The sequence below is a fragment of the Panthera uncia genome, assembly GCF_023721935.1.
Source record: "Panthera uncia isolate 11264 chromosome C1 unlocalized genomic scaffold, Puncia_PCG_1.0 HiC_scaffold_4, whole genome shotgun sequence".
NCBI lineage: Eukaryota > Metazoa > Chordata > Mammalia > Carnivora > Felidae > Panthera > Panthera uncia.
Genome location: NW_026057585.1, coordinates 2,129,471 through 2,152,308, shown reverse-complemented (window position 1 = coordinate 2,152,308; position 22,838 = coordinate 2,129,471). Strand labels below are relative to the sequence as shown.

At 38.2% G+C, this 22,838-nt stretch overlaps 1 protein-coding gene across 4 annotated transcripts in view; it reads left to right on the top strand.

The window, feature by feature from the left end:
- Positions 1–22,838, top strand: part of VPS45 (vacuolar protein sorting 45 homolog) — a 64,573-nt gene that overhangs the window by 15,915 nt on the left and 25,820 nt on the right. For all 4 annotated transcript variants that reach the window (XM_049616401.1, XM_049616400.1, XM_049616398.1 and 1 more), the window contains 3 exons: positions 5,840–5,998; positions 6,202–6,309; positions 7,133–7,254. In XM_049616401.1, coding sequence (XP_049472358.1) covers positions 5,840–5,998; positions 6,202–6,309; positions 7,133–7,254 — 389 coding nt within the window. The remainder of the gene's footprint in view (positions 1–5,839; positions 5,999–6,201; positions 6,310–7,132; positions 7,255–22,838) is intronic.

The following is a 22,838-nucleotide window of genomic DNA, read 5'->3' as shown; positions in this document are numbered from 1 at the left end:
ATGGAGCCTGCTTAACATTCTCTCTCTCTCTCTCTCTCTCTCTTTCTCTCTTTCTCTCTCTTTCTCTCTCTCTCTCCCCCCTCTCCCCTCTGCCCCTCCCCCCACTCATGCATGCTCTCTCTCAAATAAAAAAAAAATTTAATAAATAAATTTCCTTCTGTTTCTTTATCATTTTTTCTCTTTGAAACAATAGAACCAAACTTAATCACTAGCCAGTTTTAGTATCTTTATTTGTATCTCTCTACTATATGGAAAGCAGTTGGACAAGGTTACTGTAATTCCTTGCCTGAAATCTTATTTCTTGTTCACTTTAAGAGATAAAAATAGATACTTTAAAATATGAATTCCATTTGTGGTCCACTTTATATCTTAGAAAGTTATCCTTTGAAGGTTTTCTTGCCCATGTTGTTAGGGTTTTACAGTGAGCAATTGATTTGGACTCCTCCACCATAAAAGATTTCTTTGGCAACATGATTTAAATAGTCTATGAAGGGAGCTTTTGTTTGGTAATGAGTAGATGCCAGGGGCCTGACCCCGAGATGGGTTATAGCATTCCTTGGCTTGACCTTAGACGATAATACATCATGAAGCAATGAATTGAGGTTTTTGAGTAGAATGGGGTTTGCTTTATTGAATAGTAACTATATCATAGTGAAGGGAAAAAATTCATATATTACTAAAAATTAATCTATAAATTGCTTCCACTTCTAACCAGTTATCCTACAGGCTACCAAAAATTTGATTTAGAAGAATTTTCACTGGAACCAAACTGTAATGTACATCATTGAAACATATCCATAGCCTCAGTAAAGACTCATTTGATTAGTGAGGAAGATTTATTTTCATGCCATGAAGAGAAACATCTTCAGAAAGTAAGCAGTCCCCCAACTCCATGTCTCATATCATAGCTTTCATTTAGAAGGAGGAACTAGTCAGGGCACCTGGATGGCTCAATTGGTTGGGCGACCAACTTCGGCTTGGGTCATGCTCTTGCAGAGCCCAACCCACGTCGGGCTCTGTGCTGACAGCTCAGAGCCTGGTACCTACTTCGAATTCTATGTCTTCCCCTCTCTCTACCCCTCCCCTGCTTGTGCTCTGTGTCTCTCTATCTCTCCATAATAAATAAACATTAAAAAATTTTTTTAAAAAGGAGGAACTATTTTATATCCTTCTTTCCTAACCTTGGGTAAGAGATCTCAAATCATCCTATTACTGGTATAAAGACTCGATAAATGCTTGTTAGAAATATGAAGAGGACAGTTCTGTTTGAAGCAGTATAGAGTAGTGGCTAAGAGCTTAGGACTTTGATGGCTTGGGTTTGAAAATGATAACCACTCTAAGGCTTAGTCTTTGCCTGTAAACTGAGGAAAAAATCATAGTGCTTACCTTAAAGATTTTTCTGAGGGTTCAGTGAGCTAGTACATATAAAGCACTTAATATTGTACCTGGTACTTACAACATTTAGTAAGTAGTAACTGTCATGATTATCAGTATTATTATCTGATGACACATTCTATTTTCTTTGTGGTATCCAGGACATGTTTTCTAGTCTACTCATCACCTCAGATCTCTCCTTGATTGCAGAAGGGTTTTTCTGCTTCTCATTAAAATCATAACAAAATTGTTTGGGACACCTTGAGGTGACAATTTTACTTTCACCAATTAAGAATAAAAATGATCTTTTTCTGTCTAAACCAACATTTAGCCAGTGTTTCAGAAACAGTGTGGAACAGCAAAAGCTAATTTTTATATTGACTAGATATTAAGAAAAAGAATACTGACTCAGATGTATTACCAATCACTGGAATTGGGTCCTGCCTACTTTCTATCATTTTTCCTGGATAAGTTCTTTATAGTCCCACAACACTGTTCTCTCAAACAGATTAGACTCTTTTTTTTTTTTTTTTTTTAATCATATCAGCATGTTGAAGGCTTCTGCCAATTTCATCTTGCCATTCTAATCTGCTGGCTTATAATGGTATTCATTGACAATTTTACTACAGTTTTGTAATTTTATAGTTACTTGAGTATCTCAGATTTGCTGAAAAGTATAGAAATTGAGTAGATTTAAGATGAAAAGAGAGATAACAAGGTAGAGTTCTTACTCTTTTGGTTAAATTGAAGCAGAAATTAAGGACTATTTTTAGTTGTTGACTTCACCTGTGATTTGTACAGTGGTTTAACATGTAGCTATGTCATTATAAAAAACTTTTCTCGTTGTGTTATGTCATCCTAGTTTTGGTGGAAGAAAATGGAAAAGTAGCCCCAAACAATGGGAAGGATCTTTAAATATCAGAAAAGAAGAATTGTTTTTTAATTGATTTTTTTGAGTGAACATTAGCTACTTTTTGAAACTTGACCTTCAGAGATAGTGCTTTTGCTTTTCTTTTCCTATTCCTTCATTAAGCCTGTATGAATGTTAGAATTCAGTGAATTTTATGTTTGAATCCTGTCTTCTTAAGGGGACAATAGTTTTCTGTTTCTCTTGTTACTCGGCCATTGTTATTATGTGATGTATACTTTTCTCTCTTGAAAGTCTCAAGACTTATGGAAAATTTAATAAGAAAAGAGAAACCAGAAGTTCATTATGTAATTCACTCGTATTTCCAACATATAAATACCACCATGTAGCAGATAACCTTCTATGTAATTAGAAGTCTCTCAGAATGTTTTCTCCTCTTCTCTGGTTAGTACCCTGGAATCTCAGTATAGTGTATGCCACTGTCAGTCAAGTTGATGAGTCAAGTAGCCATGAGTGAAATAGTTCAAAATTAAGTCAAAGGGTGACCTTGGATCCAGGCAGACAAAAAGGGCCTGCTTCTTCAAGGACTTACACAGCTGAAAGAGAGGAAAGAGCTTGTACCTACAGGTTTCTTCTCATGAGGAAATAGATAAGTCTAGCTGGACCACTGACCTGAGTCATGGGTTGCATCCTAAGGGCTCAAAAGTAAACAAAGTCTACTCAAGTCATCCTGCATCAGATTCTGGCCCATGTCCTCAAGGGAGAACTAAGAGTCAAGCCAGGAACTCTAAATGCCAGCACCAGATCTCAGGGAAGAGAAGTGGATTCTTTAATGGGAAAGAGCCAAGAGTCAGGATGCAAGTGAAAGTAATTAGAAAGGGAGCAAGTGGGAAGGGTACAGGCTGATTGCTGCAGTCTCTGTTCCATACCAGTTCTGTGGTTTTATAGTTACTTGAGTATCTCAGATTTGCTGAAGGGTATATAAATTAAGAAGATTTAAGGTAAAAAGACAGTGACTGCAAGGGCACAGAGTGAAACATTGGCCTATGAGAAATGTGACAACAGAGATCGCAGATGGATGTTTTAAGCTTATGCTAAGTTGATTGAGATACATATGAAATTGGCTATTCTTACTTGATGGTAATTGGTACTCTGAAATGTCTTCGTAGTATGGTAGAAACTAGTGGCAAATTTGAACAGATACTCTAAGTAGTCTGTATTCTGTGACAGCTCTGGAAAGGGTACCACAAAAGAAAAAAAAAAAAAGCAAGGAAATTCTTATGGCTGCAGGGTTTAAGTCTACAGAAGAGAAATTTCTTCCCTTTTGATCCCTTGAAGATGATGCTAGTGAAATCTTCACACAGAAAAGCAACAATAGGGATCCTCCCCAGAGAACATTCTACTTGGGAGACACCTGGGAGATCCCCCGTGTCATCACAGTCCCTCTTTGGTGTGAACAGAAGAGTTCTTAAACATTAGACCTGGTTGTTGTGAAGTATTAAAAAGATAAGGTATGTGAAAGCATCTCATAAGTTGTAAAGTTCCATTTGGATGTTGCTGTGTCCTCAGAACCCAGTGCCCATCAAGGCTTTTGCCAGATTTTCAACCCAACCCATTTCTTTCTCTGATTTCCTTATTCCCATTAAGAGCATCTCCTCTTTTAGTCTCTCAGACTAATTCCAACACTCACTGATTGTTTAAGGCCTTTGGCAAATGTCACCTCCTTCATGAAGTCTTTCTTGATTTCTCAGCAAGCAGATGTACTTTTCGTCACTTTGTGTCCCCTTCCCCCCCCCATTGCGCTGATTCTCAGTTTCTGTTTCTTGTTTTGCTTTGTATATATGTTTCTGTATTATAACAGAAAAACCTCCCACTGTGCAAAATCATGTACTAAAAATAAACCAGTTGGGGCACCTGAGCGGCTCAGTCAGTTAAGTGTCCAACACTTGATTTTGGTTCAGATCATGATCTCACAGTTCACGGGATCAAGCCCCACATCAGGCTCTGCACTGCTAGCACAGAACCTGCTTCGGATTCCCTCTCTCCTCTCACTCTGTCCCTCCCCTACTCACACGTTCTCTCTCTCTCTCTCTCAAAAATAAACTTAAAAAAATAAAAATAACCAAGTGTTCTGGGAAAATAGAGTTATAAGCAGGTCACTTAAAATCTGCATAACTAAAAAAATCTATATAACTTTGTAATCAAAGCCCTAATAAAAACAATAACAATCCTAATAAAAATATTAGCACAATTAAATCTCCACAGGCATTTGCACCTATAAATACACTCAGCCCATCCTTTGTAGCTTTCCTTATTCCTGGGGTTCATGATTTAGTCTTCACGATGTAAGGTTACAAAAACTTTTGTTTCTCATACAAACTAGTTTAACCAAAATTAAAAATATAATATGAGGATATCTGTCAGTTTGGGGCTGTTGTTTTGTTTGCTTTTTAACTCAGAGAAATATCTTTGCATCCTTTTCATTTGCGCTTGCCCTTTCCCCAGATAGCTTAATACAGTGGAATGTACAGCAGTCTTAAAGCTACAAACCAGCTACTTCTTGCAGAAAACACTTGTGTAGGATTTACATCCTTTTCTTAACATAGTGTCTTTAAAGAGGAAACTTGTCCCTATTCCCTTCTTAATATTAAAACACTCAAAAAACTACCCATAAAGCAATATGCCTTCTGTGTTAAACTGACACTATTCCCATATTTTAATGATCTCATAGAGTTAAGGTGCTTTCAAGAAAATGCTCCGTAGCAGAATAGGCTATAAGTGTTTCATTCCCCTCCACCTCCTTGTCTGAACTCACTGAGGACAGAAACTGGGTCTAGCTCATCTCTGTATCCCCTCCAGTGCCTGGCATAGTGCCTCATGCTTAGAGGGAGATCACAAAGTATTTATCGGCCTGGATTAACTTATTCTGCTGCATAATAAATATAAATAGATACTATAGGGAAGTCCCTTAATGTGAGCATCAGCAAAACCTAAATGACTTTGTCGAGCTCCCTTTGCTGTCAATACCTGCCCTCTTAAAATCTTAAGTGTTCCGTTTAAAGATCCCGTGCTCTACATACTTGTATATCTGAAAGCCATGTTGAGACATAGCGTTCATCTGATGCTTCTTGGAGATTAAGCCCAGTCCCCCTACTCATCTCCATGTCACTGGTCAATCACTAACACTAGGCCATACTTGTTCAAGTCACCGGGTCAGTTCCTTTGTGAGCTGTATTGACTGAAACGGTACAAGTAATGTGTGTTCCTTGTTTCAGCAAGGAAACTGCAACCCTTCCTACCTGAGACCACAGACCAACTCATCAAAGGAAAGAAAGGAAGAACCATTCATTGTTCAATTCACTATTGTCCTAAAGCAATTACAGTGGGAATTTTTTTCTTATTTGCTTCATATCTTAGGCAAAGGCATTTAATTTTCTGTAGTTGAAACAATGGCCGAACCTAGACCTGTACATTGCCATAGTGGTAATCTTAGTCATAAACTCAGATGCATCACTGCCATTCAATAGTTATTAGATCTAAGATATTACACCTGACTCAAGTGAAGGGGAGATAAATGTCAGCTCTCTCTTTTTTCAGAATGTAAAGAGGCTTCTGCAGAACCCCAAAGTGACAGAGTTTGACGCTGCCCGCCTAGTGATGCTTTATGCTCTACATTATGAGCGACACAGCAGCAACAGCCTGCCAGGACTAATGATGGACCTCAGGAATAAAGGCGTTTCAGAGAAGTATCGAAAGGTAACCAAATCTGTATGTTAATCCCACCAAATAGGTAGTAACATTCTTAGCTCTGACAGAGGAGAATTATAGCGTTTTACTTAACAAAAATGTATAATTCTGTCCTCTCATGTCCTCATTTCCTTAATAAAGGTATTTTCTTATGAAATGGGTCTCCTTATCCCCAAGCAGTAAGAGATAGTTTCTCTTTTTTCTCCTTATAGCTTGTGTCTGCAATAGTTGAATATGGCGGTAAACGGGTCAGAGGAAGTGACCTCTTCAGCCCCAAAGACGCTGTGGCTATTACCAAACAGTTCCTCAAAGGATTGAAGGTATGGCATGTCCTCTGGGCTTTCCTAAAGGAGAAACCATTGAAGCCCCTACAGCTGAGAGCGAATAAATACAATCTTCAAAGCAACTTCAGAATTGTTGCTGACTTAGTACTGTGTCAATTTAATGAAATTAAAGCAGACATCCTCCTGAAAGCCTTTTCTTCAAATACTTTCTATATTGGAGCAGCATCAGCATTGGACCAAACAGCCAAATAGGGAATAACGAAATATTTCTAGGAAATACCCAAGAGTAAAAAGACAGACAGTTCTGTTAGTCATGGCCATTTTACTCCATTTGTTTATAATTCAAGGTTTGTTTGGTATTTTTTCTTTGAAGGAAGTTAAAGATAAAGGAAACAATTGTAGATCTTTTAAAAATACTAAACCATTTTCTTAAGATGGTAACAAATTAGTTTTAATCTGCAAGCCTTTCTTAGATTTCCTGAAATGTTTCCATTTTCCTGAGTGTTTCTAGATTCCTTTCCTACATGTGTTTTCCTTTTATTTGCTCTACCTGTCATGTAACATTTTCACAAAAGGATGAGAATCACTGAAGAGATGATAAAGGATTTAAGTCATTCCATTTTTTAAATTCTTCTTTAATAGCTAGGTTTAAATTACAGTATTTTTATGAGATTGGAACATTTCTGATTGATGAAAAGAAATTTTTTAATGATTTAACCATAGCATTCTTCTAAAATTCCTATTTGAATCTATCCCATGAAAAACCTATTGAATGCATGTCCTTTTCTGATGAGTATCATTAACTCTTATATTACACATTTCCCAAAAATGATATAAGAACCATCTTTCCCTGTCTTAGGGAGTAGAAAATGTGTATACTCAACATCAACCTTTCCTACATGAGACCCTGGACCATCTCATCAAAGGAAAGCTTAAGGAAAACCTGTACCCTTATCTAGGCCCCAACACACTCAGAGACAGGTAAGACAACGAAGATATTCATAATAAAAACCATAAACACTAAGAAAATAGGAAATGTAGAGTGATGTAAGAGACTACAATTAAGATTATATTGTGCCACTCCTCCTCCCTTGTTGTTTCAGTTCTGAGATTCATTTTGGTTTTATGTGTGTCCAAGTTAGCTATAAATTCACTTGCTAGGCCTGAAACATTATTTCTTTCGGAACAAAGAAACAGGTGTTTTAGAGTACCCCAAATACTTGTATTCTGTCCTTTCATATCAGATGACTTCACTTAAGCCATTTAAGGTTCAGTTCCATGGCATTTCACATTTGGACTTTCAAACATTAAAGCCAAAAATAGATTTGCGACTTGATTGCCATCCAGAGCAGGTTGTTACTATTTTGGGGGAGGACTGGACTTTGCCACATGTGGCCAGCATACAAACAGATCTAATTAGCAAAGGCCATTTGTTACATAGAAGAAAAGGATGGCTTGCTTTGGGGGTATTAACTGAAGGAAGCAGTTTTAATCCAGTGGTTTGTTAGCTTTAATAAAAACAAAACTCCAGAACAACTTACTTAGACCAACCTGAAATTTGAAATATACACAAAGTCTACGTTGTTAGAAATTTTATTCTTGTATATTTTTTCTATTGGAGCTTCATGTTATAAAGAACCTGATATATGTAATGGAACCCTATTGGATAGATTGATGTGAGAATTGTTACTATTGATAGAATTCTTCTGTTATTTTAGCTAATCATAATCTAAGAGTCTTGGAAGACTCTTTTAGTGTTTTATAAATACAATAAACTTCTGAAAGGAGAAGAATGTTTTGAGGTACATAGATAACTCTTTTATATGATAAAATGTATTCTTTTTCCATTTTGTTCCTTTAAAATAAAAACTGTAATTTGGTAACAACAGAAAAAAAATCTTTTTAAAAAAATCCAAGGTTGAGAGGCAGAATATCTGGGCCTAAATTCAAACAGTACATTCATTCAGATAAAATGTTTAAGGACCTTGACATCAAGATGTAGAACTGTCAGCTAAGTGGAAAGAATGAAAACCAGCCTAAAGCTATTCACCTATCTTAGAGGCTTCTGAAAAACAGTATAACTCTGGTGCCTGGGTGGCTCAGTTGGTTAAGCATCCGACCCTAGACTTCGGCTTGGGCCATGATTTCGTGGTTCCTGGGATCGAGCCCTTCGTTGGGCTCTATGCTGACAGTGCAGAGCCTGCTTGAGATTCTGTCTGCCCCTCCCTCCCATGCATGCATGCTCGCTCTTGCTCTGTCTCTTTCTCAAAATAAATAAACATTTTTTTATATAAAATTAAAAATAGAATTTAAGATTCTCTCTCTCCCTCTCCCTTCCCCCACTCATGTGCACTCTCACTCTCTCAAAAAAGAAAAACAGTATAACTCTATTAAATAGCTTTCTAATTAATATGATAAAAGTAAAAATACTACTTTTTTAACGAATTTCATATAAGAATTATCAAACAGGAGCGCCTGGGTGCTCAGTCAGTAAAGCCTCTGACCTCGGCTCAGGCCATGATCTCATGGTTCATGAGTTTGAGCCCTGCATCGGTGTCTGTGCTGACAGCTCAGAGCCTGGAGCTTGCTTCAGATTTTCTGTCTCCCTCTCTCTCTGCCCCTCCCCTGCTCAGGCTCTATCTCTCTCTCTTTCTCTCAAAAGTAAATAAATGTTTTAAAAAATTAAAAAAGAAAAAGAATTATCAAACAAGCAATTAGCTACTTATTGTTAAAGGGACACCATATACCACCAGAACAGTATATTGTGTATGATTAGTTCATAACAGCAAACCTTTCTAATTTGGGTGATTCACTTCCAAACAAAGCTCAGAATGATGTTCTGCCAACAAAATGCACATTTCTGAGTTGTCAGCCTCTGTTAGCATTTGTCACTATTACCTAAATACAAATACAGTTAATAATTCAATTGCTCCATCCTTTTATGTAACAAATATTTATTGAGTGCCTTCGATATGTCAAAAACTGTTGTAAATGCTGGGGAAATAGAAGTGACAGGAAAGACAAGTTACCTGCCCTTAAGGAACTTACATGCTAGAGACAGTAAACAAAGAATATAATTTGAATGAGACAAGTGCTACGGAAATGAATAGGGTAATAAACTACAAAGTAACTTGTAGAGGTGAGGAGGGCTGCTTTAGATGGAGAGAACCTCTCTGAGGCAATGATATTAAGATTAGCTTTGAATTATAAGACAGAGCTAATCACAAAATGATTAGGAGAAAAAGCATCCCAAGCAGAGGGAATGTCGGAGCAAAGGCCTCGAAGAGAGAACTTGGCAAGTTGATGGAACAGAATGAAGCCCAGTATGGTTGGAGCAAAGCGAGGAAGGGGGAAAAAAGTGGAAAAAATAAGTGGGGGCTGCATGACATAGGGTCTTATAGGCCCTGGTTAAGAGGGGTTTTAAATTTTAAATGTCATAGGGAACTGTTGAAGAGCTTAGCATGTAAGTGACATGAACTGAATTAGTTATTAAAGATCACCTTGTATGAGAATGGATTTTTTTTTTTTTTTGAGAACAGGTTTTTAAAGGCAAAAATAGAAGCAGGGAGACTACTTAGGAGTCAGTTTTAATAGTCGATGTAAGGAGTGAAAGAGGTTTGGATAGGAGGCTGGGAGAGAAACTCAGTGGACTTACTTAATGGAGTAGATTGATGGGACAAGGTAAAAGAGAAGTCAAGAATAACTCTCAGGTTTTGGGGGGAATCAAGTTGTTAAGTTGCAGATGCCTATTAGATAACCAAGATGAAATGTTAGATACCAAATTGGGAGTCAACAGGGTTTTGGTAATATTTAAAGCTACAGGATATAAGATATATAAGATCACTTAGGGAGAGAACATAGAAAGAGAAAAGAAGAGAGTCCAGGACTGAGCATTGAGTGGAAGACGTGGAGCCAGAAATAGACACTGAGGAGGAGACAAAAAGGTAGAAGGAAAACCAGGAGAGCATGGTGTCATAAAGACCAAGAAGTAAGTGGTAACCCAAGTCTAGTCTTCTGAAGAGGTAAAGCTGAAAACAGTGAAGAATCCATCAGATTTGGCAACATGAAGAAGGTCTTTGGGGACCTATTCCCCAGTTTCAGTGAGCTTGGAAACCTAATTAGTGAGGGTTACGGGATATAAGGTAAAATAGAGATAACAAATGTATATAACACTTTTAAAAATTTTTTTCATGAAGGTGTCAGAGAAATGTAGATGGTAGCTAGGAGAGAGTGTGGGCTCAAGGGTAAGAGAGCTAGAGCATTCCTAATGAGATTAGAATCTGATAAGAATTATTCTAAAGAGGCACACCTGGGTGGCTCAGTCAGTGAAGCGGCCGACTTTGGTTCAGGTCATGATCTCATGGTCCGTGAGTTTGAGCCCCGCGTCAGGCTCTGTGCTGACAGCTCAGAGCCTGGAGCTGCTTCGGATTCTTTGTGTCTCCCTCTCTCTCTGCCCCTTCCCTGCTCGCACTCCGTCTCTCTCTCTGTCAAAAATAAATAAACATTAAAAAAAAAAAAAAAAGAATTATCCTAAGCAAAGAAAAGTAGAAAATACAGAAGAGAAAGAGGAAGAGCTGAAATGAAGCCTATAGGGAATCCAGAGCATAAGCAGAGGAGCCTTTGGAAGCAGAGGTACTTTTTTTCTTCTTAACAGTTTTGATGGTGAGAATATGGGGCCAGCTTATCTGATTGCTTGTATTTTCTCAGGAAAACATGATGTCAGGTGATCAGCTGAGGTTGGGTAAAAAGAAAATACTGTGAAACTCAACTTGCAGGATAGGAATAAAATTTACTAGGGAAATGTAAGTAGGACTTCAAGCCAAATTGAGTGCCCATTAGAGTTTTGTGGTCATTAATTTAAAATAGAGTCCATGAGGGGCGCCTGGGTGGCTCAGTGGGTTAAGCATCCAACTTCAGCTCAGGTCATGATCTCACGGTTTGTGAGTTCGAGCCCCACGTCCGGCTCTGTGCTGACAGCTCAGAGCCTGGAGCCTGCTTCGGATTCTGTGTGTGTGTCTCTCTCTGCCCCTCCCCCTGCCCTACTCATGCTCTGTCTCTCCCAAAAATAAATAAGCGTTAAAAAAAATTTTTTTTAATAAAATAAAATAGAGCCCATGAGCCCAGTGGTTTTCTCCAGCAACTTTTGGCTATACTAGATTAAATGATAAGGCTACCCAGAAGCATATGGCCAACTAGTCTTTGACAAAGCAGGAAGGAATATCCAGTGGAATAAAGACAGTCTCTTCAGCAAGTGGTGCTGGGAAAACTGGACAGCGACATGCAGAAGAATGAACCTAGGCCACTTTCTTACACCATACACAAAAATAAACTCAAAATGGATGAAAGACCTAAGTGTAAGACAGGAAGCCATCAAAATCCTTGAGGAGAAAACAGGCAAAAACCTCTTTGATCTTGGCAGCAGCAACTTCTTACTCAACACATCTCCAGAGGAAAGGGAAACAAAAGCAAAAATGAACTATTGGGACTTCATCAAAATAAAAAGCTTCTGAACAGCAAAGGAACAATCAGCAAAACTAAAAGGCAACTTACAGAATGGGAGAAGATATTTGCAAATGACATATTGTATAAAGGGTTAATATCCAAAATCTATAAAGAACTTCTCAAACTCAACACCCAAAAACCAAATAATCCAATGAAGAAGTGGGTAAAAGACATGAATAGAAAAAAAAAAAAAAAAAAAAGACATGAATAGACACTTCTCCAAAGAAGACCATGAAAAAATGCTCAACATCACTCATCATCAGGGAAATACAAATCAAAACCACAATGACATACCACCTCACACGTGTCAGAATGGCTAACGTTAACAACTCAGGCAACAACAGATGTTGGTGAGGATGCAGAGAAAGAGGATCTCTTTTGCATTGCTGGTAGAAATGTAAGCTGGTGCAGCCACTCTAGAAAACAGTATGGAGGTTCCTCAAAAAATTAAAAATAGAACCACCCTATGACCCAGCAATTGCACTATAGGTATTTATCCAAGGGATACAGGTGTGCTGTTTCAAAGGGACACATGCACCCCCATGTTTATAGCAGCACTATCAACAATAGCCAAAGTATGGAAAGAGCCCAAATGTCCATCGATGGATGCATGGATAAAGAAGATGTGATACACACACACACACACACACACACACACACACACACACAATGGAGGATTACTCGGCAATCAAAAAGAATGAAATCTTGCCATTTGCAACTACATGGATGGAACTAGAGGGTATTATGCTAAGCAAAATTAGAGAAAGACAACATATGACTTCTCTCATATGAGGACTTTAAGACACAGAACAGATGAACATAATGGAAGGGAAGCAAAAACAGTATAAAAACAGGGAGGGGGACAAAACAGAAGAGACTCATAAATATGGAGAACAAGCAGAGGGTTGCTGGAGGGGTTGTGGGAGGGGGAATGGGCTAAATGGGTGGGGGGCATTAGGGAATCTACTCCTGAAATCATTGTTGCACTATATGCTAACTAATTTGGATGTAAATTTAAAAAATAAAGTTTAAATGAATAAATGAGGATAAGGGTGATAGCTGGGCCCAACCAGGATTTGGGGAACTGAAAACAGAAGGAGGTTATTGGATGGTGAATAAAGTATTGTTGAGTGGATTGGAGGTCTTGATGACGTCAAAGAATTATTATAGTTGAAGTATTAGTATAAGTGAATTAGAAGTTAAGGAGGTAATTATTGGAGAAACAGATCTTGGATTCAAGATTTCACAGTGCACATACTTGTAGTGAAAAAGTTTGTGTTATAATCATGGATGTTGGATCACTTCTCGGCCTTTTGGTTAAGATCAAGTGTATAATCATGGATGTTGGTAATGTGGGATGGAAGAACAGATCATCCTGGATGAGGAGACCAGGATAGAAGATGAGTAATCCACATTGATGTGAAAGTCACTGAAAATCCTGAAAGGAACAACAATGAAAAGGAGGACAATAAATCAGAGCTAAAGTCTTTAGGGAATAAGAGAGTGACCAAGAAAAGAGGTCAGGAGAAAACACTGCAACTGCATCATGAGCCTCTAGGTTAATGGAAACATTGAAGAAGGCAGGGAAGTTGGTTACACAACAACAGAGGAGGGTGCAGAAGATCCCTATGTCACTTTCTGACCCCGCTTAACAGAAGGAAGACTACAGAGGCCTTAAAAAGACCTACTGAAGGGGCGCCTGAGTGGCTCAGTCGGTTAAGCATCCAACTCAGCTCAGGTCATGATCTCACGGTTTGTGAGTTCGAGCCCCGCATCAGGCTCTGGGCTGACAGCTCAGAGCCTGGAGCCCGCTTCAGATTCTGTGTTTCCCTCTGTCTGCCCCTCCGCTGATTGCACTCTGTCTCTTGCATTGTCTCAAAAACAAATTAAAAAAAAAAAAAAAAGACCTACCGAACAATTCCATGTAGATATATTGTGCAAGTACACAAACACCTATAAACAAGGATAGTTACCAAAACATTATTTGTAATAACTTAAGGAAAAAACAAAACAAAACAAGGGGCGCCTGGATGGCTCAAGTCAGTTAAGTGTTGGAATTTAGCTCAGGTGTTGATCTCGCAGTTCGTGAGTTCGAGCCCGCATCAGGCTCTCTGCTGTCACAGAGCCCGCTTCTGATCTTCTGTCCCCCTCTCTCTCTGCCCCTCTCCTACTCACTCGCTCTCTCTCAACAATAATAAACATTTAAAAATGAAAAACAGAAACAAGCTAAATATCCATCAGTAGAGGACTTGTTACCTAAATTGTAGTACAGTGCTATGTGTTCTTCTTAAAAAATGGTGTAACTCTTCTTGGGGTAATACAAAAACTTTCTAAGATACATTGGATAGAAAAACAAGATGCTATAATATCCCTTTTGTGTAGAAAAACATATCTAAGCATAAATGTGATTATATACGTATGTGTATATAAACAAGTCTGCTTGGCTACAGGCATGCATAATATGTATGTAATATATATGCAAGCACATATATGCTTATGTATACAGTAAATATTTCTTGAAGAATTAACAAGAAAATGTTAATAGTGGTTACCTCTGGATGTTGAGACAGTAGTTAGATGTATACATACCTATCTTTCCCATTAGATATTGCATTAGGTATCATAATCTTGAAGTAAAAACTATGTTTTATTAATATTGGGTTTTTCACAATATTTAACACAGTGCTTTACAAATAGGTGTCCAATAGATGTTGTCAAATTTCTTATGTAGGCATTTAAAACAGTTGAAATGACAAGATTTACAGTTGGAAAGTTTAAACTAAAGGATAAAATTGGTTGATGTTCCCAGAAAATTGAGATTTTTACAGTTTGCCATCAACTGTCCACAGTATTTTGCCTCCACTTGGCCTCATTCTCAGTTGTAGCCACTGTCTTGGATCATCACATTGAGAAGAGTCATTGATTTTAGTCATCTTTATGTAAGTTAAGTCTCATCATGATAGAGCTCCTTGGTTTTGTTGTTATTAGAAAGTATCAAAGGAGATGTGGCAAGAATACAACTTTTTTTTTTTTGCAAAACCAGGAACGCGTGTAGAAATGTTTTAGCCCTTAGCTATTAAACTCATGGTTTACCTGTTTGGCAGTATAGCCATATCTACAAATTGAGTTTTGATCTTTCTTCTGCAGATGGGACTCCCACATAGCCTATTTAACAGGCTCATTTTTCTTTCTCACTCCAGAATTGCTTCTTGTCCCTGATAAAAACAAGCAACTTAAACATTTGGTGAGAAAATGGAGCTATCTGGTCATGCATTCCATAGTCAATTCAAAACGGAAGTACTTTTTCACGTTTACACAAATTTAGTAGAATCTTGTTGTAGCAGTTTATTTTTATTTCTATAAAGGCAGCAGTCCTTTAACATTGGCCTTTTTTCCAGTAAATTCTCATAAGATCTTTACTATCTGTAAGTGTATTCAAAAAATTAAATTTTAGCCATAAACACAGTGGTCCACAAAGTAGATAAAATATTGCCTCTTAAAAGTTTAAGTTTTTCTACTCAGCTTATTCATGTATGGAAGTAATGATTTCCAGAAATACTATATGTGAGAATTTTTTGTTTATTTTTCTAATAAAATAAGGTGTAAATTGGTTGAGTTCTCAAGGTATCCTTGTATATCTATATACAGCATGAACTGACTGCTGTTTATTCTAATGTTTGTTGCCTGCATTAATTAATGCTTTTGGTTGCTATGGTGAATTACAGAGCACAGCAAAATGTGTACAAAGAATTGAACCTGTGTATTCCACTTAGCTCTAACCATCATATAAAAATGATTTGTCGTGTATTTTACTGTTGGCCCCATCAGAACATCTACTTTTAAAATTCACCAGGGAAAGGAATGAAAATGAAAAATGTCAGGGATTTTTTTTTCCCGTTGATGTTCCTCCTTAAGCCAGTTTGAATAAGTAGTAGGAGGCTCAGGAAAACATTTATTAATGTTTTCATAACCAAATGTGACATAGTCATCTTTGTTAAGTACACAATTAAGTCAGACTGTAAGAGTCTATCCCTGTATCTAAGTTTTGTCCTTATGTTAATATAACCTACACCCACAGGTACTGTCTGTGACATTTCTTCCCTCTCCAGTAACACGAAAATACTTTGGCACCCTGAAATTGTCAGGCTAAAGGGTGGAATTCTCAGACTCTACTCGGAGTCTGCTTGAGTTTATTCCTTCCCAGTTCTCGCCTTTCTTTTCCATAAGAGACAGATGTACTCTTGAGGTAAATAGAGGGAAGCTATAGAAAATCAACAAATATTTTCCAGGATGATCCTCATTAGTCTGCCCAGCTGCTTTTTAAATTGACTTATCAGATCAGAAGCTCAAAACAGAAGTGTTCCTGTCTGGTTCTTCTCCCTGCAAGGGAGAAACTTCCTTCCCTTTTTCTTAATGAAATAATCTGTGCAATTCATGAGTATTTATTCAAGATAAACTGCATAACAGGTCTAGAGTTGTCCCTCAATGTAAAGAGTCTCACTGTAAAAAAATATTCATTTTTTTGAGAATGGAATTTCATTTCAGCTTTGAGAATTTTATTACTTCTCTGAACAGTGTAACTGCTTTTTTACCCATTTTCCACCTAGGCTGACCTCAGATGGTTACAACATAGACCAAACAATTGACAGAATGTCTTCTGTCTCTTTGATGGCACATTCTTCCAACACTGGATTTTTTTCCTCCACAGAACTAATTCTTCACTTCCTTTAATGAATATTAAACCAGTAATGACTGTATTTGGGAAGCCATTATTATCTCAGCTCATTGGTACTTCTTGAATCAATATAGTGGGAAGAATTAAAAACTTATATCCTTCATAGTTTGGTGTTAAAAAGAAATTGCGTATATCCATGAGGGTAATGCTATGATAAAGGTTACAGAGATTCCTGTCCATATTTAAAATTATAGCCAACTGTAGCTTATTTGATCCCCTTAAGAAATCGATTTGTCCAACTCTTGATTTCGGCTCATGTCATGATCTCACAGTTCATGAGATTGACCCCCTCATCGGGCTCTCCGCTGACAGCATGGAGCCTGCTTGGGATTGTCTCTCTCCCTCTCTCTCTGTCCCTCCCCCGTGTATGTACATGTGTGTGCTCTCTCTCTCTCTCTCTCTCAAAATAATAAAACAAATTAAAGAAAAAAATCTTTCCTAAAGATCTGACAAGAACTAAACTTGAGTTTTAGCTGTTCATGTTCCCCTTCGGTAGAAGTATTAGTCAGAACTGAAACAGCTGATGTCAGTTGGAGAAAAAGAAGAGAACCTGTATTTTGCCTGAATATTCAGTCCCCAAATAATTAAGAGCTAATCATATTTGGTGAAAAAATATTACTATCATAATCATACAGCATTTATTAAGCAAATGACCTTTCTCTGCAAGAAAAAGCTGGCCAGTAACTGGAGGCAAGGACTTGACGGAAAAAACCTTGATGGTATAGAGAATTTTAGTGATTCAGGTAATGCTTTCCTGCAAGTTTACAAAGAACCTCTTTCCCTACAGCCTAAAGCACTAGATTAATACTGGATTAATAACTTAGCCTAAAGGCTGGTATCTACTTCTTTGTGATACTAGAGGAAATAACACAAATTATAGCTTAGTGCCACTACAAATTCATTATTTCTAAACTCACTTGGGCCTTCCAGGACACTCAAACTTTTTAAAAAAATTCTTTTGACGTTTATTCATTTTTTGAGAGAGAGAGAGGGGAGGGGTAGAGTGCGAGATGGAGACACAGAATCCAAATCTGTCAGCAGAGCCAGATAGAGGGCTTGAACTCATGAACCGAGAGATCATGACCTGAACCAAAGTCAGATGCTCAGCCGACTGAGCCAACCAAACTTTTAAAAGTGTCTTTTAAACATGAAAGATACTCAAACTTTTATGTACCCTTGATTCTCTCTCTCTGTCTCATTCTCCACATCAGTTTTGAATGTTTTCCATTCTCTACAAATTACCTAATCCACCCCAGAGCTCAGGAGTGTTTCCTAGAGAAAAAAGTTGAATCTGTCAGACATTAACTCCCTCAGTGTCTAGCCCCCATTTTTATAAACTTATTTACATATCCCTACCTTTATGTCCTTCCTCCACTCTAACGGAAATACATCCTTTTTTCCTATTTGGAGCTAATCACTCTGTCAACACTCTTGTCTTAGACTCCTGTCATCTCCTGAGCCTTCCTATGTTGATTCCCTCCTTCTCTTTCCCTCCCTCCTATATTTTCAGCCTCTCCTTGTCTAACTACTTTCCCACAGACTATGAACATACTCGGGTTTCTCCTATTAAACAAGCAATAATTCTAAAGCCCTTGAGCCTGCATTCTTCTCTGTCTCCTTCCTTTCACCGCCAGGCTTCTTGAATGAAATCACTGTCTTCACTTCTTCAATCCATGCAGCCTGGGTTCTTACTCCAAAATAATATACTAAGACTTTTCTTACAAATGCACATCACAGCAGCATGCACCGTGGCCTCTTTCAGTCCTCACCTTACTTACCCACTGTGCATTTGACACTGTTAACCATTCTGTTCTTCTTGAAAGTCACTTGTCCATTGGCCACTCCCTTCTGGTTCTCCTTCTACTTTTCTGATAGTTTCTCAGTTACCTTTGCTGGCTATTCATCTTGCTTAGCCTGTAGATGTTAAAGATTCCCCAAAGCTCTGTCTTTGGGTTCTCTTCTCATACTACACGACCTCCTTAGGTAGAACTCCTCGCTCCTGGATGAATCAGTCAGTTAAGCATCCAGCTCTTTGTTACAGCTCAGGTCATGATCTTACAGTTCGTGGGATCGAGCCCCATGTCTGGCTCTGCGCTGACAGCGCAGGGCTTGCTTGGGATTGTCTCTCTCCCTCACTCTCTGCCCCTCCCCTGTCACACCCTCTATCCCTCTCTCTCTTTCTCTCCCTCTCTCTCAAAATAAACTTTCTTCAAAAGTTAAAAAAAAAAAGAACTCCTCTATTCCCATGGCTTCAGCTGCCACCTGTATTCAGGGAAATCACTAGGCCTAAATGTCCAGATAGATGTTTAGTGGACGTCTCTGTTGGGATGCTCCACAGGTATCTCCAATACATGTTTTTGTCTTATTTTCAGTAAATCAGTCTTGCTTGCTTTCTCAAACCTAAACCACTATACCTAGTCACCAAAACCAGAAAACTTAAACGTATCATGTCCTCTCCCTTTATCCTCATCCTCCACATTTAATCATTGACCAAATTCTGAAGAGTCCTCATTTTTTGTGTCTTCTATATCCAGTCCCTCTCTACACTCCTGGTATTTCTTTAGTTCCATTTTTCACCATGTCTTTCTAGAAGTCTTACAATAGCCTTTTGTTTCCCAGTTTTTCCTACCTGCATCCCCCAGTCCATTCTCACACAACTGCCAAAATTGTCCTTCAAAAAAGCACATTTGATCAAGGTACCTGTTAAAACCCTTCAGTGACTCCCCCATGGCCTAGAAGACTCAAGGCCTTCCATGGTCTGGCCCATGCTTACTTCTCCCTCTCTTTCTCTCACTATGTCTCTAATTTATCTGCTTCATTCCAGCCATAACAGGGGAGTTAGGATGAATCCAGTTTTTGTCCTAAGCAACTGAAAGAATAGACTGGCTGTCAACTAAGATGGGGAAAGCTATAGGTGAAACAAGCTTGGGGGAGGTTAGGAATTTGAACATTTGAGTTGAGAAATTTATTAAACATCCAAGTAGAAGTGTCAAGTAAATATATATTTAAGGCTGGCATTTAGGAAAGAGGTCTGTCTGGGCTGGAGACAGAGATTTGGGAGTCATCAGCAGAGAGATGTATTTAGAAACCATACAACTTGGGTGTGATCATCTAGGGATAATCAGTAGGCTCAGTAGAACTTTCTACAGTGATGGAAATGTGCTCTGTGCTGTCCTGTAAGGTAGTCATTAGCCACATATGACTGTTGAGTACTTGAAATGTGACTAGTTCTGTTGAAGAACTAAATATTAATTGATTGATTGATTTTTTAATGTTTTTATTTATTTTTGAGAGAGAGAGAGAGAGAGAGAGACCGAGCACGAGCAGAGGAGGGGCAGAGAGAGAGGGAAACACAGAATCCAAAGCAGGCTCCAGGCTCTGAGCTGTCAGCACAGATCCCAACGCAGGGTTCGAACTCACACACTGTGAGATCACAACCTGAACTGAAGTCGGACGTTTAGCCAACTGAGCCTCTCAGGTGCCCCCGATTATTTTTTTAGAAAGAGAGAACAAGCAGGGGAGGAGTAGAGGGAGAGGGAAGAAGAGAATCTTAAGAAGCCTCCATGCTCAGCGCAGAGCCCCACACAGGGCTTGATTTCACAATTGTGAGATCATGATCTGAGCCGAAACCAAGAGTCAGATGCTTAACCAGCTGAGCCACCCAGGTGCTCCCTGACTATTTTATTTTATTTTATTTTAATTAATTTTTAAATGTTTTTTTATTTTGAGAGAGCACGTGTGAGTGGGGGAGGGGCAGAGAGGGAGAGAGAGAATGCCAAGCAAGTTCCTTGTTGTCAGTGCAGAGCCCAATATGGAGCTCGATCTCACAAACCATGAGATCGTGACCTGAGCCAAAATCAAAGAGTCAGACACTTAACCCACAGATCCACCCAGGCACCCTTATTTTATTTTAATTAATTTAAATAGCCATATGTGGCTAGTGGTAACTACACTGGGCAAAGTAGATCTGGAGAGTAAGTGTAGATGAAGAAGAAAGGAGGACTAGTGACTGGGCTCTGGCATTCCACCATTAAGAGGTCAAGGAGATGAGGTGAAGCCATCGAGGAACACTGAAAAATAGCAACTAATGAAGTAAGAAGAAAACCAAGAATGTGATGCCCTGGAAACCAAGTGAAGAAAGTGTATTTAGGAGGAACAAGTGATCAACTTAGTCAACTTAGAAGGACTGGGCATCCTGGGTGGCTCAGTCGGTTAAGTGTCCAACTCTTGATTTCAGCTCAGCTCGATCCCAGGTCGTGGGATCAAGCTCCATGTCAGGCTTTGCACTAAGCATGGAGCCTGCTTGAGATTCTCTTTCTTTTTCTTTCTCTCTCTCCCTCTGACCCTTTCCCCTGCTCACACACACTCTCTAAAATAAAATTAAAAAAAAAAAAGGATCAAAAGCCTTGATAATACATGGTGCTTGAAAGGTTGTGGAGAAATAGACACTTTGCTGAGTTGCTGGCGGAATGACATCTGTGGAGCAGCTTGGTGACATCTACCAAACTTTAAAATGCACACTAAAGGGCGCCTGGGTGGCTCAATTGACAAAGCGTCTGACTCTTTGATTTGGGCTCGGGTCATGATCTCATGGTTTGTGGGACCGAGCCCCACGTTGGGCTCTGCACTGACAGCACGGAGCCTGCTTGGGATTCTCTCTCTTCTCCCTCTCTGCCCCTCCCCTGCTTGTGCTCGCTCTCTCTCCAAATAAATGAATAAGCTTTAAAAAATAATAACAAAATAAAATGCACACTAGATCCAAGATAAGGGCAAGGAGCAGAACAGTGCACATAAAATGCTTTTATTTATGTGTGTGTGCTATAAATATATATACATATATATGTAGTGTGTATATATATGTATGTGAATATGTATATGTGTGTATATTTGCATATATACCATAGATAATATCTATGAAAGAACACAGAAGATTCAAGTAGTAGTGTTTGCCTCTACACAAATTGAAGTGTGAGAGCACTGTGGCAGGGAGGAAACTCACTTTTTTTATAGTATTCCTTTTTGTGTTTTATACCATATGCAAACATTTATCTAGGTTAAAATAGCATATTTTAAAATAACAAAAACGATTATAGAATATATAATAGCAAGTAACTCCTAAAGCGTTGTAGTGCTAAGTACATCGTTTCAGGTAAGTAGACTTAAATGAAGTTTATTTTGTCTTAAAAAGTAAATTTAGTATTTAAAGGCATGATTTTAAGTTTCAAGTTCACACAGAAATGTCATGATTGACTCTCTACCTAATTAGTTGCAAAACAACTACCTTTTCATCATCTGGAGCCTCTTAGTGGGTGTCTCTGCAATTCAGATTCTCAGAACATTTTTAATTATGGTCATAATATCTGATTCTGTTTCCATGAAGTGCCATAAGAATAAATACTCTCTCAGCTAATTCCTTCATGGTGTTTTAGAAAGAGATGAACAGAAAGGAAATGTAGGTTTTCTTTTTCATGATTTATACATAAGCACATATGATTAAAGATGTTTCTGTTTAATTTTGTGCTATAACCTCCAAATGGATGCTTCTGCTTGATGTAGTTTTAAATAATGTGCAGTTAAGTCATTTAATAAAATTACTTGCCTACTAAAATTAAGTAATTGTATCTTCTTTTGATGGCATGAGAAAAAACAAGGCAAACTTTTAACAGTTTTGGAATGATATGGTCTCCTTCTTGTGAGTATCTACAGAAGGGACCAATAGGAGGTCCTTACTTTTTTTCCCCCCTCCCCACCGAGGTCCACTTAACTTTGTTATAAGCCATTCTGATAAAGGTTGGAACACGTAAAACTACACTGTGCTACCCACACAGTGGGTAAGTGAGGCAAGTGACTGAGTTGATGTGTCAGTATCTCCAGTATCAAAACCAGACGCAAGAGTTTTTCATTTGTTTGTTTTCAGGGTTTTTTTTTTTTTCTTGGTTTTTCAAAGGATTCAAGAACAAAGATTTTACAAAGAGGTAGATTTCCTAGAAGTGTCATTATTTATGTGTCCCAATCTCTTTTTACACTCAAAATACTAAATGTTTCTAGTTTCCATCTTATGGGAACATCCTAATATACCGGTACTTTCCAAAATACTTTAAGGTCCTTGGACAGAGGCCATTGTAATGACACTGTACTAAGTATTTGATAAAGGGCTTATATACGAAAGGAGTTGTGTAGTACAAGCATAAATTACTGCTATATTGATATCATGTCACAGTGAAGTACTCTGAAGCCTCTTGAATATAAAAGAATATTTCTACATTTGGTTCTAGCAAACACTATTGTGCTATTCTGAAATCCACAGCACAGAAATTATAAGACATCC